This window comes from Anabrus simplex, chromosome 5 (genome assembly GCF_040414725.1).
Source record: "Anabrus simplex isolate iqAnaSimp1 chromosome 5, ASM4041472v1, whole genome shotgun sequence".
Lineage (NCBI taxonomy): Eukaryota > Metazoa > Arthropoda > Insecta > Orthoptera > Tettigoniidae > Anabrus > Anabrus simplex.
Window position 1 is genome coordinate 44479030 of NC_090269.1, and position 20340 is coordinate 44499369.

The 20340-nt window shown below is 38.7% G+C and overlaps 1 protein-coding gene across 3 annotated transcripts in view; it reads right to left on the bottom strand.

The window, feature by feature from the left end:
• The window catches only part of Cht2 (Chitinase 2), a 167948-nt gene that overhangs the window by 35300 nt on the left and 112308 nt on the right, over nucleotides 1–20340 (bottom strand). For all 3 annotated transcript variants that reach the window (XM_067146861.2, XM_067146859.2, XM_067146860.2), the window contains exons 2-3: nucleotides 8399–8608; nucleotides 3131–3290 (exon numbers count right to left, since the gene is read on the bottom strand). In XM_067146861.2, the coding sequence (XP_067002962.2) occupies nucleotides 3131–3290; nucleotides 8399–8608 (370 nt within the window). The remainder of the gene's footprint in view (nucleotides 1–3130; nucleotides 3291–8398; nucleotides 8609–20340) is intronic.

Sequence of the window (20340 nt, forward strand, 5' to 3'; positions counted from 1 at the left end):
GGAAAGGAATGACTCCAGAGCAAGCCAGACTGGCCACTGGGGACAAAAATGAGTACAGAAAGTGGCTGGTAGACCTCACACTGCAAGGCAGAAGACTATCTTAAACAGGCGATATTCTGCAGACGTTAGTGAATATTCTTTTAATTTTACAAGAGCAGTTATCTAGTTCTATTCTTCAAAGGATTACAAATCTATTGCTGGTTCTTGTGTTAAATTGTACAAACTCAGGTTTTCAGCAACAATGGTATCAGTCAGAACAAACTAAAGATTCTAATAGTGAGCAAGAATACCCTAGAACCTCTGTAAATACAGGACCAACTCAAGCAAGACACACATAGCAAGCTGACAGGAAGGGCAAGCTGCATTCCCCCACTCAAGGGACATGCAAGGAGCTACCTGATGGGAGATAACACACTCTTTGTTACATCCTTTGTCTGGGCAAGCTCAGTTAGTAGAGCTCTGTACTTGTGCTAGTGCGACACATGATTTACTTGACATGCTCAGTGACTGTGATTATTAAGTGCACAGCAACAATTATCCAACATGGTTAAGTATATCATTAAGCAACAAGTGTTTATTGTTGAAACATACTAATCAAAGTAGTGATGTCCAGGACTTGATAAAGAGAATGACCATCCCATTCAGGCTGCTGAATACTGGACTCACAAAGTGTAATATTTCATGTTGTATTGTACTGTAGTGTTTTTGGACTCTGATAGATAAATAAATAAATAAATAAATAAATTGTAGAAACTTTTTTTTATTGTGTTGGTACGTGCTCAGATGACCGGCAGCCTTGTTGCACCCCTTCAGTATTTCCTGAAAGGGATGACTAAGCAAGCTCGGGGGACCTCCCAGCCCGCCCGAGGACACGCCGCGGCCTCTCCTCTATTGTTCCCTTCGTCTGGTTTCTCCATGCACTTTCTGGAAGGTACAATGGGAATGCTCTATCTCTAGGCAAACCCTGAATATTCTAGTAACCCATCACTGAGGTATAAATACAAGTCCGCCGTGAATGGGGTCAGTTGTTGTTGCATCGGAGTGTCGAGTAAGTAGCTGTTGCCTGCCATCAGTCAGGTTATCGTCGTGAATTGAACTGAATACCGTTTATACTGCCTTACAGAGAGAGAGAGAGTGTGTGAGTGTGTGTGTAGTTTGTTTTACTGTTGGCTGTTGCTGTTTAGTTACTTGCTCTGTAAAACTGTGTGAATTACTGGACTATCTCTGGAGTCAAACCAAGGAACAGTCATCGTATGCAGTATGGCCAATAGCCTGTGTTCAAACCTAGCTCTCTGCATGCAGCTGTTGTGTGGGGTGACTGGCCTAGGAAAGAGAAAGTAAAGCGAGCCTGTGAAGAGGATTATAGCCCTCTCATGTAGTTCCAACAAGCCGGGACTCCCTGCTGTGTGAAATGGATGGAGACTTGTAAATAGACAGCAATTAAGCTATTCATGGTTGAAAAAGAGAAAAAAAAATAGAGAGAGAGAGAGTGTGTGTGTTTTACAGGTATGTTATAGTGTAATATTTATATTTAACTTGTGTGTTCGACAGATTGAAAATCTTTTAAGTTATATTTAACTGAGTTGGCACTGGAAAGTATGGCTTCCTCCTTAACAAAAGAAATGTTGCTTCTCAAAGAAAATGGTCTGTCTTGGGACTTAAGCACTGATATCTGCATCAACGGTGCATTGTCTACGACTTGGAAACATTGCAGACTTATTGCTCATGTAGTGCCCAAGGTTGGAAGTAGCCACTGTATCATCCACAGACTAACTTTAGCAATGAAAAACAAGCTACATAATCTTTTAATTGTGCATAATGAAACAGTCAAAATAGTGAATTTTATACAATCAAGACCCCTGAATTCTCAAGTTTTCACTGCTCTTTGTAAAGAAATGGGAAACCAATTTAAGACTTTGTAACTTCACAATGAAGTAAGATGATTGTTGAGGGGTAGGTTTTGGTTCGACTTCTCACCCTTTGAAATGAAGTTTTGGTGTTTCTCTCTACCTTTACATCTGATCTGTTATGAAGACTATGTGATCCCAAGTGGTTATAATGTTATAATTTTCAGCGTACAATGAATTTAACCTATCTCTACAAGGTCATGTGTACCTGTATTTTCAGCTCATGACAAAATCGAATCAACATTATGAAAAATTTACTTTTGGGAGTCTTATCTGAGGAAACAAGTTATTGAATGCTTCCCTAGACTGTGCGATACATGTCAACATGGTATGTTTCAGTTTAATATGACATGGTTTTGGAAACTATTTGACAATGACAATGCTTTACAATAATGTTGTAAGATGAAAAATATTAAGTGTCCAGGAGAGAAATATGTAGTCCAAGAAATTGCCAAGAGTACATGTGGACAAATGGTGCATAAAGACAAAGAACACCACCACCACCTAATGTGCTAATGTGAGTCAATGCAGAGTTTCACTTAAGCCCTTACAACTACATTTAGCGTGGACATTTAAAAAAAATCAAAAAACACCTGATGGTATTGAACCAAGAACACATTACACAAAGAATTATATAAATAAGTTAATTTGGCTAAGATTTGAATCAAAAAAGAAAATAAGTAGCCTAAAGAAACAACCAATTTTGGGCTGTATTTCCAGAACTGCATTTGGGCCAAAAGTGACTTTTGAAATTTGATATATTTTTCTTTTAGTTTGATAGAGTTACCCAAAACTCACAATTTGAAACCTTTCTGGGCCCTTTAGCCCTTCAACTTTTGGCACAATTGAGAAAATTGCTTAATTTTACATTTTTCTTAGTATGGGGATCCCTACTTTGTCTGCTAAGTAATATTTTCAACATTAAAATAATATCTGAATAGCCTAAAGAGAAAAGAAACAACCCAGAAATCTCTGAAGTGTAATAGAAAGCTTCAGAAACAGAGAGAAATTCAACCTTATTTTTTTAGATCCCTTGGTTTATGATGCTTACATTTCAGTACTTTCTTGCACTTTTTTCAAACCATTGAATTCACTGATTACAAACAAATATAAAACAGTCTACTTTATTTGTTGCAACTCTTAATCTTCTAAATAAAAAATGAATGGTTGCCTAAATGAACAAGAAATATATTATAAGTAATTAGATATGTGTATACCCTTACTTCAACATAGTCACGACACTTTTGATAAACTGTTGCCGACGAGTTGGAGTAGATGCCATCAGGGAATAATTCGCCGAGCCCTCATTCCAACCGCCAATTGCTAGAGTTACTTTGAGGTGTGGAAAGGTATTTTTCAATGCTGTAATCTTCCTGAATGATCCTGAAAAACAACAAATGAAATTCATTATAGAGAATTCATGAACTTTTTAACTTTTAAAGGATGAAGTATTTTAGAAGCAAAAACTGGCAGAGGCCATTTCAAGTGTGCTTATTCCTAACCACTCCAAGTGAACACTACTGTAGTATCTTCAATTTCCAGAGACCCTTTTAAGGTACTAGATCAAAAAAAGAAGAAGGAGAAGAAGGAGAAGAAGAAGAAGAAGAAGAAGAAGAAGAAGAAGAAGAAGAAGAAGAAGAAGAAAGTGGAGCAATGTGAGGAGATTGAGTTATATCAAAGTAGGTATGACAGCTTCAGTGTACACAGCAAAGTAAGAGAAGTAACAGAGAAATACAGGAATGGCACTGGTGGAAAATTAATAGATGTTGGTGGATTTAGAAGACAAGAAAAAGATCTGGAAAAAATATATAGAAGATTTATTTCATGACACTTGATGTGGTTTCACACAAAATATACAAATGAAATAAGTGGCACAGATATATTAGAAGAAGAAGTTCAAACAGCCATAAATCAGATGAAGGACGGAAAGGCAGTGGGACCAGATAAAATAGAAGCCAAGTTCTTAAAACTAATGAATGAACATCATGTAAAATGGTTAACCAAAATTTTCAACCAAATTTACCATATGTATCCAGGAATGGCTCAAATCAGAGTTAATCACCTTGCCAAAAAAGCCAAACGCAAACCAATGTGGAGATTACCGTATGATAAGCTTGATGAGACATCTCTTGAAAGTGTTCTTAAGAGTGATACACAGAAGAATCTACAGACTGTGTGAAGATCAGATAGCCCCTAATCAATTTGGGTTTATTAAAGCAGTAGGTACAAGAGAAGCCTTGTTCAGTGTGCAGGTACTCTTTCAGAGATGTAAATAAGAATGTATTTGCTTGTTTAATAGACTACCAGAAAGCCTTTGACTGTGTAAAACATGAAAAATTGATGGAAATTTTGAGAAATATTCGAATGGAGGAAAGAGATCTAAGAATCATCAAGACACTGTACTGGAATCAAACAGCGGTGTTGCGTGTTGAAGTAGAACACACCGAAGCAGTCAAAATCCTGAGATGAGTGTTTGTTGTTGCTAGGGGCTTTACGTCGCACCGACACAGATAGGTCTTATGGCGACAATAGGATAGGAAAGGCCTAGGAGTTGGAAGGAAGCGGCCGTGGCCTTAATTAAGGTACAGCCCCAGCATTTGCCTGGTGTGAAAATGGGAAACCATGGAAAACGATCTTCAGGGCTGCCGATAGTGGGATTCGAACCTACTATCTCCCGGATGCAAGCTCACAGCCGCGCGCCTTTACGCGCACAGCCAACTCGCCCGGTCTGAGATGAGTGAGGCAGGGATGTATCTTATCACCTATACTATTTAATTTGTATTCAGAATACATATTTAGAGAAGCCTTGGAAGATAAAGAAGGAATTTTGATAAATGGAGTGAGATTAAACAATATCCGGTATGCTGATGATACAATTGTATCTGTTGATACTATCCGAGTGCTACAATCACTAATGGATAGAACTGTAAGAGTCAGCAGCCAATATGGGCTTGAAATAAACACCGCAAAGACAAAACTCATGGTTATAAATAAGGAAAATATTTCCAGATTAAACTTGGTTATAATCAAAAGAGTATAGAAAGGGTAAAACAATATTCATACTTTGGAACCATAATAAATGAAGACTGGGATTGCTCACAATAAGTCAAGGTACGCATTGGAAAAGCAAGAAGTGTGTTCAAGAAAATGAAATAATGTGTTTAAAAGCCACAATCTAACTAGGGACTAAAATCAGACTTCTGCACTGTTATGTATTTTCTGTTCTTTTATATGGTGTAGAGACATGGACCTTAAATAAAAACATAGAGAAGAAGCTGGAGGCCTTTGAAACATGGCTTTTATAGGCAGGTCCTGAGAATATCTTGGACCCAGAGAATGACAAACATGGAAGAATGAGAAGGATGAACACAACACCTCAGTTGATCAAGATAGTGAAATGCTGAAAACTGCAGTATCTGGGACATATCGTCGCAACACAGATAGATCCAACCTACTCCAAAAAATACTCCAGGGGAAAATCAACAGTAAAAGAGGTCCAAGAAGAAGACAAATATCTTGGCTTGACAATCTTAGAGGCTAGTGCAATATGTCATCAGCTGAACTGTTCCGTACTGCCACAAACAAGACAAAAATAGCCATCATGATCGCCAACATCCAAAACGGATAGGCACCGAGAGAAGAAGAAGATATAACTATGGCACAAAATATCACACAACATCCATACATTAAATCATTCTGTGGGCCTATCGCTAGCCTGGTGTAGCCCTTGTAAGGCAGACCCCCTCCGGTAAGGGTGGGCGGCATCTGCCGTATATGGAAAACTGCTTGTTACTGCCAAATATTTTATTTTATTTTTAGAATTTGTTTTACGTTGCACCGATACAGATAGGTCTTATGGCAACAATAGGATAGGAAAAGGCTAGGAGAGGGAAGGAATCAGCCGTGGCCTTAATTAAGGTACAGCCCCAGCATTTGCCCGGTATGAAAATGGGAAACCACAGAAAACCATCCCAGATGCAAGCTCACAGCTGCGCGCCCCTAACCGTATGGCCAACTCGCCTGGTACTGCCGTATTTACTGAATTTTAATGTAGTGAAGGATACTGTTATGTGAGATGTGTGAGTTGCAGGGATGTTGGGGACAGAACAAATACCCAGTCCCTGAGCTAAAGGAAATAACCATTTAGGGTTAAAATCTCCAACCCAGCCAAGAACCAAACTCTGAACCGAACGCAACTACGCTGACCATTTAGCCAAGGAGCCGCTCATGAATATGTAGTGATGACAGTATATCTCCAGTCTCCAAGAGTATCACCAAAAGGGGAAAAGAAAATAGAGGCACACTGTTCGGATATTATAACTGGGTTCGCCACAGAAAGATAGAAACACAAACCCATTTGTTAGAAGACAGCAATGTATGAAGATGTGGAGATTGTCCTAGTCTGTGTTTCCATGTTTGTCTTTGTCTCATGTTTTGGTTGCTTGCAGTAAAATGTTTTAAACTATTAAATTACAGTAGCAAGCATTGAAATTAAAATGTGAAGCTGAACTCCAATGTATCCAAGATTTTAATCTTCAGACACCAATAAGTTTTAACTATAATTACGACTCAAATTTTAACATAGAAGTCAAATTACAATTGTTTTTAACAAACTAGAACTTTGAGAAAACAATTTCAGTCAAATTTTCAACATTTGAAGATACTGTGTTTCGGACGTCAATATCTTTAGAATTAACGGTTATTCCAATTTTAGTATAGTCATTTATATTGTTAAACTATTAATGTGTTCATAAATTCATATGTTTATATATATTATTACTTAATTTTAGAATTATAATTAAGCACAAATTTGCTAAAGCAAATCAAGTATGAAAGGTTTTAACCTTGAGATGATTATATAGGCTGAGGATGCTTGAAATTCAAGTGAAACATGTCCCTATAAAATAGTGTTGTAGCATTATGATCTAACAACATACAACCAATTGTATTGAAAAAGTGGAATAAAAAATCACAATATTGTAAGCATAACATACCACTTAGTCAAGCAGCTAGTTTCCTTTCTCCCAAGTCTTTACAGCCCAGCCTTATCAACATTTTCATAACGCTACTCTTTTGTCGAAACAAATCGAGCTGCTTTTCTTTCAGCTTTTTCCCAGTTCTCGAAATGGAGTGCTTCAGAGTGGTTAGCTCTATGCCTCGCCAACATTTTCCCCCAGGAATTAGCCTAGTACTCATTTTTGGTATAGGCTGAGCGAACTTCAGGGCTATGTACTGCTCCAGACGCAGAAATCTCGTTTCTAAAGTTTTTCTACTTAATCAATCAATCAATATTAATCTGCATTTAGGGCAGTCGCCCAGGTGGCAGGTTCCCTATCTGTTGTTTTCCTAGCCTTTTCTTAAATGATTTCAAAGAAAAAACTTATTTGTCTACTAAAGTCATTCCACGCCATCTCTCCGCTGACAGCTCGGAACATACCACTTAATACCAATATAAATGGCCCGTTATTGGACATTATAAATTTTCCAGCTAACTCATTCCTAGTTGCCAGCGTTTCGCCCCAGTGTGCTAAGTTGGGCTCATTAGTTGGTGAATAGCACACCCACCAAGACGCATGGCTAGTGCATACTGTGGGGGCCATTGCGTAGGCTACTTGGAGCCACTAATACTAATATAAATGGCCCGTTATTAGACATTATAAATTTTCCAGCTAAATCATTCCTAGTTGCCAGCGTTTCACCCCAGTGTGCTAAGTTGGGCTCATTAGTTGGTGAATAGCACACCCACCAAGACGCATGGCTAGTGCATACTGTGGGGGCCATTGCGTAGGCTACTTGGAGCCACCGGCAGTGCCAATACACTATGAGAGACTGTCTCATTACCAAAAATTGATGACTGCCTGGCCATCAGATGAAATACCCATAGATGTTGATTCCATAGGGAACCTGAAATATTTGTCCCAAATGAGTAAATTTATAATACGAATATACATGGTCCATTATTGGACATTATAAATTTTCCAACTAACTCATTCCTGGTTGCCAGTGACTTGCCCCAGTGTGCTAAGTTGGGCTTATCAGTTGGTAAATAGCACACCCACCAAGACACATGGCTAGTGTATACCATGGAGACCACTGCGTAGGCCACTTGGAGCCACCAGCAGTGCCAATACAAAACTATTAAATATTTATTACACGAGACAATCATCTACTCCTGACAGATTTATAAAAAAAGATACTGCAACTCTAGGTCAAAAGAACTTAACTTGTACCACAGCATCTTTGGAGCCCATGGCCTACGGTGACGACTGATGTAACGTCACTGACGGTACAGTTATACCATTTTTATTCTATAAGCAATGTAACAATAAACTCACATATCTGAAAAGCCCCAGAGATATTAGTTATCCACATACTTACCATCTCTGTTTCAAAAGTAATGGTAAATTAAACCAGTTATTTAAAATTATACATAAATTTCAAGATTGTGATAACAAATGCAAATTTACAGAAAGAAGTGGACATTTGTTTACCTAGACCATAATTCTCTTCTAAATCATTATACTCATCCAAACTGCGGATAGAGTTGGTGTTGATGTTGAGCCCTGCGAAGGCGTATACTAGATGAGTGCACAGTGATGGATCGATGTCATCTAACGTGAAAGCTCCACGTCCTGTGCGATATCTGGCCCAGGATGCAACATAGCATACTACAACACGATCATGAGGTGGCTTCTTCTCCACTGAAACACAGAATAAGAAATTATATTTAAAAAGCTCGACAAAACTATGAAGATTTAAGTCACTGCATTTTCATGACAGAAAAGTTGTTACTGATGATGATGATGATGATGATGATGATGATGATGATGATGATGATGATGATTGCACAGTATATATTTAACCAATTATACAAACCTATTTCAAGCAAAATCTATTTCATTTTCTTAATAAGTAAAACTATTAAAATTCCAGCAAGGTACAGCAGATATCCTATATTCAGGAAGTCAAATGAACTGTGTCGCGATTGACCTATCCAAGGCATTTGACACGGTAGATCATGGAAGACTACTGGCAAAAATAAGTGCTATTGGACTATACAAAAGAGTGACTGAATGGGTGGCTATATTTCTAGACAACAGAACTCAGAGAACTAGGGTAGGTGTAGCATTATCTGGTCCTGTAACCATTAAGAGGGAGTTCCTCAAAGCAGTGCTATTGGACCTTTATGTTTTCTTATGTATATAAATAATTAATAATTGGTATTCAAATGCAGCTGAAGACTTTCTCGACGATGTGCCTCTACACCCCCAACAACCACGGATGGCTCTCCCACCAACATTTAAGGAATTAAATGCTGCTCTCAGTAAACTGAAACCTGGCAAGGCTCCTGGCCCAGATAACACTTCTCTGGAACTGATGCAAAGCGGAGGCTTACCTATAAAGACCAGACTTCTTTCGCTTATCCTCTTAATATGGGAAATTTGAAAAATAAATGGTGACCTTAAAAATGCCACTATCAATACTCTTTTCAAAAAAAATGATCGTAGAGTTTGTGGCAACTTTCTGGGTATATTATTCCTATCTACAGCAGAATTTTGCTCAATCGCCTGCAGATTATTTCTGAGAGGATCCTACCCGAGTCACAGTGTGGTTTTCAAACATCCAGAGGCACAACAGATATGATCTGTGCATGTCAAATTCAGGACAAATGCAGAGAGCAACAGACTCCTTTATACCTAGTGGAAAAGGCTTTCAACTCAGTCCCGAGAACAGCTATGTAGACAGTAATGAAACACTTTGGCTGTCCACAGCATTTTGCAGATCTGGTCAAGGCTCTTTATAACACGTCTGGGTAAATCATTCATCAAAATATTATATCTGATCCATTTCCAATCACTCATGGATTGAAACAGGGATGCGTGCTTGCTCCAACACTCTTCGCTCTTTATCTAGCTGATGGGGGACTGTTCAATCTGGCTAGACTTCGCCCCCAAAAGCCTATTAAGATTCCCTCCATTACAGAATTGCAATATGCAGATGACACTGCCGCACCTGCTCTCACACCTGATGAGCTACAAGTCCATCAGTTGTTTCAAGAGTGTTTGAGATCATTTTGGTCTCTCCATTAATGTTCAGAAAACCAAAGTACTCGTGCAGCCTGCACCTGGGTCAAACTTCCCAGCTTTCAATATCTCCATTGCGGATACTCCACTGGAGTAGGTTGACCACTTTTTATATCTAAGAAGTATCCTCTCAACAAATGTGAACTGCTCACAAGATGTGGATAGGAAAATTGGTGCTGCCCACTCAGCATTTGGATGTTTATCCCATAGTGTCTTCATGAATAAGGACTTTACAATGCATACCAAGATCATGGTTTACCATGCTGTTGTCATATCAACACTGCTTTATGGTTGTGAAACTGTACTCTCTATCGTCAGGATGTCAAAAAGTTAGAGCGCTTCCATCTGTAAAAACTTAGATCCATCTTGGACATCAAATGGGAGGACCGTGTCACCAACCTTGCAGTTCTTGAGAAAGCACATGCTATAAGCATTGAGGATACCATCATTGGCCATCTCAGATGGATAGGGCACATCCACTGCATGAGTGAAGCCAGGCTTCCTCATCAACTCCTGTATGGTGACCTCTGCTCTGGCACAAGACTTCATGGAGCCCCTTTGAGTCATTTCAAGGATTACCTAAAGCTGTGATCAACTGCAAAAAGACCTCGACAATGTTGTGAGATGGACAGCAGGCAATGGTATGATGACAAACAGGGTTAAAAGTCAGGTTGTGAGTTTTACTAATAGTAAAAGTCCTCTCAGTTTTAATTACTTTGTTGATGGGGTGAATGTTCCTTATGGGTATCACTGTGTAAGTACCTAGGTGTTAATATAAGGAAAAATCTCCATTGGGATAATCACATAAACGACATTGTAAATAAAGGGTACAGATCTCTGCGCATGGTTATGAAGGTATTGTGGTAAGGATGTAAAGGAGAGGGCATATAAGTCTCCGATAAGACCCCAACTAGAGTATGGTTCCAGTGTATGGATCCTTCACCAGGTTTGTTTGATTTGAGAATTGGAAAAAAGCCAACGTAAAGCAGCTCGATTTGCTCGGAGTGATTTCTGAAAAGAAAAAAAAGTGGTGTTACAAAAATGTTGAAAGTAGTGTGAAAAGTAATTAGTGAGACTTTTAGATGAAATTCATGTTGATTTGAGCGACAGTGGAAGCAATTTTTAATTAAGTGGTGGTGAAGTCATTGCAGAATTAGATTGTGTTAGTGAATTCAGTGATGAAGACTCCAATAATGAGAAAACTACATGAAATGACAGTGCTGGTACCTCTACTGACAGCTAAAAGTTTTACCGTGACCGGACTTCAAACGAATCCCATTCATAGATACATCTAGTTATAAACAGCACTGCAGAACTAAACCTAAAAGTGAACTTGATTCTTTTCAGTTATTCATGACTGACGTGTTATTGATGGAAAAATGTGCATGAAACTAACCAGTATGCCAGTGTAAACATTCACAAGGTTACGCCCCTAAATGGTCTAAATGATCGTTCACACTTCATTTATTGTCATCCACAGAGGAGAAGTAAAGACTGCAGTTTTCAGTGACTGAAAAGTGAAGGGACGACGACGTGAGACAGTGTGAGTTTTTTTTAATGCATGTAGGGCCTACTAGAACGCCTGGAGTACATCCTGATGAGTGTTTTGAGAAGTCCCACTCGAAGCACAATTACGGATGAAAATGTGACTGTCTGAGATAATTTCAGGTTTAAAAATGCTGAACATTGCGCCTGAGTATTATATTTACTCTGTATTTGTTTTAATTGATTTCTATTAATATGCTGCCCATATCATATGTTTGTGCATCCGCCTGTCGTCATTTCTTGATGGATGCAGTACTTTTGTATCCATCTCTTGGCACAGGCCAGAGCAAAGTGTAGCTTCCACTGAAGTCCCAGTCTCCTCCATGACTGTGACAATATGGAAGTTGCTGGGGTATGGATGGTGCTGAGTAATGACATTCGGAGCACAAATAGTGTCTGAGTGTTACGAAAGGTGTTGCTCATAGGGTCAGTCGTGCTGCAGTGGCACATTCTGGCCCAGTGAGGAAAGCAATGGCAAACTACCTCACTCCTCATCTTGCCTAGTATGCCTCATCTGGGCTCTGCCATTAGTTTTTGCAGTTCCCTATAACTGCATAGCCTTTGATGGTGCTATTTGAGGATCCAACCAGCCTCTGGACTGATGACCTAACAGACAGACATGTTTGTGCAGTCACTTATCCCTTTTTAAGCAGATATTTAAATGGAGCTGGAGAGGCAAGCGTATTCAGAAAGAAATGGAGGGCTAAGGGTTAAACAAAACTGTTGTGAGGTTATGTTGTTGTGTAAAATAAAGGTTACCGTATACGAAGACTGTAGAAAAGTGATTAATACTTTCTCTGAATTTCACCCAATCATTTGCCACCAAATCTTAATCCATCATCTTCTCAGGAAATTACTTCACTGTAGAATAAACAACATAACACCATGGCAGGAACCAGATGATGCAGAAAACAAATGCAAGTCAGTAGAGTAATTCTACCAACATACAGGGAGAAAAGAAATGTCCACCCTGTACTGAAATTATATAATCTGATTCATTGCGCCCCGTAGTTCAAAGTGGCCCAATCTCCCCTACTGTATATTTCACAATGACTCTTGAGAATAAACTATGACCAGGTACAATACTGACAGCAGCAATATTGGCCTAAGCCATACTATGTAATGATTATGAAGAGAATAAAAATATACCCTAATTAAAATGCCCAGGACTGACCTCATCATTCAAACTATACATTTTCTATTATTAATCTTACCTTTAGCTGTATTCTGAAGAACTTCTAATGTTATGACACAGCTCTTTATCCTTCACACAATGTTCATAAAACTAGATACAATTTAAGTCTATGAAATTGACAACTGGTACTTGATACTTGATACAATCATAAAATTGAAAGATAAATTCTGATAGTTTTTAGACAGAAGTCCATGTACTGCCTGCCTGGATTGGGAGAAGGAATTAGGGGGTATGATTGCCATGGAAACAGAGAGGCAGACCCACTGCAGTTGCCATGGAGGTAAGCCTACTGGCCGGCTCATGTTGATTGGAATTGCCGAAGTTCTGCCTTCTGAGTTACGTACAACATAACATGGTGGGGAGAAGGGATTAGGGGTTATGATTGCCATGGAAACCGGGGGGCAGACCCCACTGCAGTTGCCATGGAGTTAAGCCTACTGGCTGGCTCATGTTGATTGGAATTGCCGAAGTTCTGCCTTCTGAGTTACGTACAACATAACATAGCAGTCTGAATGAACGAACAAGTGAGCCAGAAGCAGAGGGAAGGAGAAAGGAATGCAGGAATGTGGCAACACCATGTAATGGCACGTGCAATGCTCCTTCCTCCAGCCCTATCTGTCAAAAGCTTCTTTTATTATTACAGGTATAGTAATGTTTACTTGTAATTGTTATTCTTTAGAAAATGTAATTTTTACTCGTAATTTACTTCTTGAAATAAATTTGTAATCATTACAAGTAATCTATGGTATATACATCGCATGGAAGCAGAAACAGGAAAGAAAATATTGATCATGAAGATAACTTTTTCAGTTCTACTATAGCAGAACCAGTACTGGATAAGATACTTTCTGACCATTTAAGTACTTGAAATGACATCAAACATGCCCTACAATTTGCTAAGGATGTTCTTAAAATTAAACACAGGTATTCCTTCAAGTGCCCTTTTAGTGCATCTTTTTGGCAAATGCAACAATGTACTTTCTCCCAAGAGGTCGAGGCTTAGCAATGAGAATTTTAAGAACCAATTATTTTTTAAAGTAAATGGCAAATAATAGCAAATGCTAAAACTAATTAAAATAAAAATTATGGGAAAAGATAATTTTAAAAGTATTAAACTATCATTTTTAGTCTCACTTGGTGATGATAGCCACTTAATGTTTCTATGCTAAAAGAAACACAAAATGAAGTAAACAAAAAGTAAGTTAAATGATTTCCTTAAGGCAGGCATCCATTGAAGTACTTGTAATGTTACTGATTACTTGTTGAAAAGGGATTTGTAATTGGTTTTTTTTTTTTGTTTTTTTCCTATTTGCTTTACGTCACACTGACACAGATAGGTCTTATGGCGACGGTGGGATAGGAAAGGCCTAGGAATGGGAAGGAAGCAGCCGTGGCCTTAATTAAGGTACAGCCCCAGCATTTGCCTGGTGTGAAAATGGGAAACCATGGAAAATCATCTTCAGGGCTGCTGACAGTGGGGTTCGAACCCACTATCTCCCGGATGCGAGCTCACAGCTGTGCGCTCCTAACTGCATGGCCAACTCGCCCGGTGATTTGTAATTGAGTAAAAGACTTCATACATAACTTTTAATTCAGCCCAGATACATTTTCCTTGCACTTTTCCCATCTCAGGAAATTGAAATGAGTCAACAATAACATTTGTAATCAATCCACTGATAGCTTATTTCTTTCTGGTGTCCACTAAAGCTAAAATTTATTTTCACACTGACAATGTGAGCAGAGATTTAGAACAAAGTGACCCACTTATCATTAGACAGTGTTTCACTGAACTCTGTAACATCCTCCTTTCCTCTCACAAAAATGTTTCGAATCTGAAAACTGATCAAATGGGAACGGTTCCTAAATAATAACTCCTTTCCCCTGCATTAATTCTACAGACTTCTCAATATATTTAAATAAATATGATCTGTAGCCAATGAGATGAGCTGTACAAAGATAGAAGTTTTACTGACTTTGCTAGCAATGTCGTGAATGGCTAGTTCTGCCAAATATTCCTTTGAATTTAGTGTGCTGGTTAGTCTAAGAAAAGAGTACAAGAGAGCAGTGGCAACTGGTGATATCTAAAGCTGGGTGTTGCACCAAAATTTTCAATGTCACATGTTTATATGAGAAGCTTACAAAAATAACAAGAAACACTATTATCGTTAAGTAATGAACTACATTCCTATTAAAACTGAAATATATCCAGCAATTAAAACACAAGAAATAGGAAGTTAATTATACAGTATAACTACAGGTATTCTTAGCTCACTTGAATTGAAAATTTGCCCTCCTGTTTTTCATTGATGCAAACTATTAATAATATTTTGAGTGTACCCAAGTAGCATGGGAAAGAAATTATCGTTGCTAGAGGAGAGAAAGCAAGAATGAAGGCATCTGCGCAGAATGGTGCAATCTAATGGGGGCATTTGGAGTTGTTACTCGATAGGAGGTATGCTGGTCCTATGCAACATCCAAGGACCGATTCTAGGTGGCAGTGTTTACTAGTCCATTACGAAGCATTAGCACATTGAACAACCAAATATGGTTAATTTTAACATATTTTATAATATATGTTAGGTTTATTAATCTAAAAAATAAGAAAAATCAACAAATTAAGTGTAAAATTATTGGGAATTGTGTTAACACTGTAACAATATCACCCACTGCCCCTGCAAGAGAGTACTCTACTGAAAAAGGAGAGTACAAAAGTAGTCAGCCAAAAAAAGAAAAGAGAGACTTGTAATCTGTCTGGTGTAATGATAGTGCTTATTTTGCAACTTTTTAGTACCTAACGTCTGGTCTCATCATCAATATTAATAACCCTCAGTGATAGTAACTTGGAACCATGGTGATGTGACTGCAAAGCCTCTACCTGACTCAACTATTGATTTCATTTACTTTTTCCACACTGCTTATTTTTATCTTTTTATTTTTTTATTTTTGCACTTTGCTTTACATCGCACCAATACAGATAGGCCTTATGGTGACAATGGGATAGGAAAGGGCTAGGAGTGGGAAAGAAGCAATCGTGCCCTTAGTCAAGGTACAGCCTGAAAAACCACAGAAAACCATCTTTACAGCTGCCAAGAGTAGGGTTTGAACCCACTATCTCCCAAATGAAAGCTGATAGTTACATGACCAAATCTGCGCACCTATTTGCTCGGTAAATCATTTTTATCTGATCCCACTTGGTCATATATGGTTCTCTTCCTATTCCTGGTATTGGGTTTGTGAGGTCTTTTGAGGGGCTTTTTATTATCATGCCATATCAGGCCAGAGGTTCTTTAAATCCTGGCCATCGACACTAATGTACCATTGGTTTGAGGTTCACATTCTAGATATCTTGCCGTTTGAAGATTAAAATGCATTCCATTCTCTACCAGGTGCTCTTATTCCAGACTATCTATTTTAATATTTCCTATCTGACCTCCGGTGGTCACATCTTATTCTCATCCTACTCATGGTGTTAGGTTTGCAAGGCCCAGGACAACATCAATGTTCATGCAATTCCTTCCCTACCACCAAGCATTGAACATTTAATCCTGTGAGTACTATGAGTGAAACAGGGCCAGATTATTATTTAAGACGATCCAATGGATAACCGCCAGAGCTAGGATTGCCATATGTCACAGATTTCACGAACAATACGCGATTTTTTTTTAGAATAAGATCGTCCGAGCCAAAAAGACAAAAATCCGCGATATTCTTTTATAGTTCTTGGTATTTTGGAAAGTCAACTTCGGGTAATTTAATTCTGCCGCCAAATATTACTCATCAAGAACAAAGATATTTAATCATGAAGGTATACGTTATTCTTTGCCATTCCTGCATCGATATTGTAATGATTGTATTTCTGGAAAACAGCATTCTTTTTTTATTTGCTTTACGTCCCACCAACACAGGTAGGTCTTATGGCGACGATGGGATAGGAAAGGGCTGGGAGTGGGAAGGAAGCGGCCGTGGCCTTAATTAAGGTACAGCCCCAGCATTTGCCTGGTGTGAAAATGGGAAACCACGGAAAACCATCTTCAGGACTGCTGACAGTGGGGTTCGAACCCACTATCTCCCGGATGCAAGTTCACAGCTGCGGCTTCCTAACCGCACGGCCAACTCGCCCGGTAAACAGCATTCTGAACTACTCAAAATTTTCCCGGACGTAATATGAATGCGGTGTGTTTTGTCTTATATCTGCTTAACGGACGGAAGAAAGGAACGATTTTAGCACTAACATGTATAAAAGCGATGCTGTAAATTGGCCTACAATACAACATGAAACATGTAGTGTAAGTTGTAGTGAGTTTCATAGGCTCATTCAAAATCAAAGCAAATTCCTTTCTTCTGTTCTTGGCTTTGTGAAATACGAGTGATATGGTAATACATATTCTCATCATTAAATTAAGTTGATACAAACATACAGCACTAACAGGTAAATTATGTCCTGGTTTTAGGCTCTTAAATTGCTCTTCAATTTTGGACTTTTGAATTATGGCAACCTACAACCAGCTGCGATAGTACGTGTAACAAAGGCGATGGATATTATAATACCGACACGATCGGATCAGACTAGGAGGCAACAACATCTGATTATTGTTACCGATTGTAACGTTTTAGCGCAACCTTCTGCGAAGAAAAGGAAATGGCATAGCCACTGGTAGTACAGTAATAATACTATTGCTACTATGCACATCATATCCTCAGATTTCAGAGTTATTATCCACATCTTATTTATAACCGTAATTCCAAGCCGTGCCTTAGTCCATATTAATAATTTAACGTGCATGCAAGAAACACTTATGTTTCTTAGATCCCAGCCGGTCATGTATAAAAGCCGTGTTTTCCTGGTAGAATCTCAAAGGTCACAAATCGAAAGCCCGTCGTCCCTGACATTTGAAGCATAACAGATAGCGGTACTCAATAACGAAGTATCATCTCCCTAGGAATGGAGAATGTATTCTTTGCGAGCCATGCATTTTCTGTTATTGTTAATGACGTAGCTGATCCTACTCTGGGTTGATCGTACAAACTTTCTTAACACTTCACAACCTACTACATCTCAAAGCACTAACGTTCTCGCTTGAAAAGAACTTTACGACCAAATCATTTTAAAAAGTCCTTATAATCGCAATGTTAATAAAGGATAAAAGTAAAAAAAAAAACAAAAAAAAACGAGCAAGCTGCCCGTGCGATTAGGGTCACGCAGCTTAGGGCTTGCATTCGGGATATAGCGGGTTCGAACCCCGCTGTCGGCAGCCCTGAATATGGTTTTCCGTGGTTTTTCCATTTTCACACCCGGCTGTAGTATCTTATTTATGGCCACGGCCACGTCCTTCCCACTCCTAGCCCTTTCCTATCCCATCATCGCCATAAGACCTATCTGTGCCGGTGCGATGTAAATGAAATCGTACCATTAAAAAGCAAGTGTTCCCGAGAGTCAATCGCTGAAGACAGCCGCATACGACAGTTAAATCTGTAAAATTGTAATTACTATATAACGGTCATTGAAGAATAAACAGGTATTTTGTGATAACTGCTTCCTTGTCGATTTTGAAGACGTTTGACTAATGTAAGCACAACCTACCCCATCTAAGCTACGTCCCAATCCTGTTTACATTCCTTCCAGACTTTTGTTCCCATTTCTTCTACACACATCCTCAAAATTGTTTGTGTTATTCTACACAAGGTTGCCACTAATCTTTCTTTCATACGTCGATTTTCCATGACAATCTATTAAGAACATATCTAAGTCTCGACGGCAAAAAATGTACTCGCTTCATCCTGAAGGACGTGGGTTAGATTCCCCATCTGGAAGTCGAAACATTTAGTAATGAGACTTTCACTGCTAGAGATGCTTATGGCCCAGGGGTTCGCTCAGCCTACATCAGAAAGTGCTGAGTGGGCATAGGCGATAGAGTTAACCACTCTGCCCTACTTCGTGTGGAGTTTACGGAAAACGGAAGCATTTATCTTCCACTGCTGCAAGGGTTTTCAAGGTGTATGGAGATTGCCCTACTATGCTTTACTATTGTAATTCTCATAACTAGCCAGAACGTAGTAGCTGAGTAGCGCATTAGGGAGGCCTCCGCTTACGGTTCTTAGGGCTGTACGATCAAATCTAGGTGTATTGGCTGGCATTTAAAATTGCTTAGATGCCAGAGATCCGCGTCAGTAAGTAATAATTAATGGGTTCTATGACTACATGATACTAATTAATTTATTATTATTATTATTATTATTATTATTATTATTATTATTATTATTATTATTATTATTATTATTATTATTAAATCTACAGCCTGTTTTCCAGTCATTTGACCGGGCCAGGAGTGAAACGAATGAAGCCCCCCCATCTTGTGACGAGGATAGGAATTTATTTATTTATTTATTTATTTATTTATTTATTTATTTATTTATTTATTTATTTATTTATTTATTTATTTATTTATTTATTTATTTATTTATTTATTTATTTATTTATTTGCTTTACGTCGCACCGACACAGATAGGTCTTATGGCGACGATGGGATAGTAAAGGGCTAGGAGTGGGAAGGAAGTGACCGTGGCCTTAATTAAGGTACAGTCCCAATAATTTCATGGTCTAAAACCACGGAAAACCATCTTCAGGGTTGCCGACAAGTGTGGTTCGAACCCACTATCTCCCGAATGCAAGCTGACAGCTACGTGACCCAAATCATGCAGTCACTTGTCCGGTGTGTATATTATTATTATTATTATTATTATTATTATTATTATTATTATTATTATTATTATTATTATTACTAGCGAATGTACCCGTGCTTCGCTACGGTATTCTACATTGTATTCGAATATCGAAGTAAATAGTGTACATGCAGTAAATAAGATTGTTTTAAAATTGCATGTCTCTTAGCGTTATCCCAGAAAGAGCATGGGGAGGTCCCCGTACGTTGTTTCCAATGTAAAGTGTTTGTTACGGATTTGTGATATAACGGCAGGCTCACTTGCCTACTGACATTCACAATCGAGTTGGGAAGTTTACATTATAATTGCAGGCCCCATTGCCTACTACGCGGACAGAATCGATTTGGGGATTTTCCGTTAAAATGGCAGCCCCCTTTCCTACTTCCAGACAGATTACAGTTGAGGAGTTTCTATTATAATGGTAGGCAATTATCCTACCATCAATCGAAATTGAGTTGTGCAGTTATCATTATAATGCCAGGCCCATTTTCCTACTGCCAGCGAGCTTACTGCCAGTCACACCAAGTTGGTGAGTTTCCATCAAAATAGCAGGCCACTATGCCTAATGCCAGTCACATTTTAGATTAAGACATTTCTTTATAAGGGCGGGCACCCTTGCCTACTGCCAAACACAATCGGGTAGGGGAGTTTTAAAGAAAACTGCATGCTCACTTGCCTTCTGCAAGTCAAATCGAGAAGGGAACTATTCATTACAATTGTAGGCCTTCCTTACTAATGACAGTTACACAGGAGTTGGAGAAGGAACCCTTTCCTACTGCCAGTCAAAGTCGGTGTAGGGAGTACTGATTACAATATCAGACCCACCGTTTCTCGATCGCTAAAAATCGACATCAGTGAATGTATATAGATAGACATACGAAAGTATATG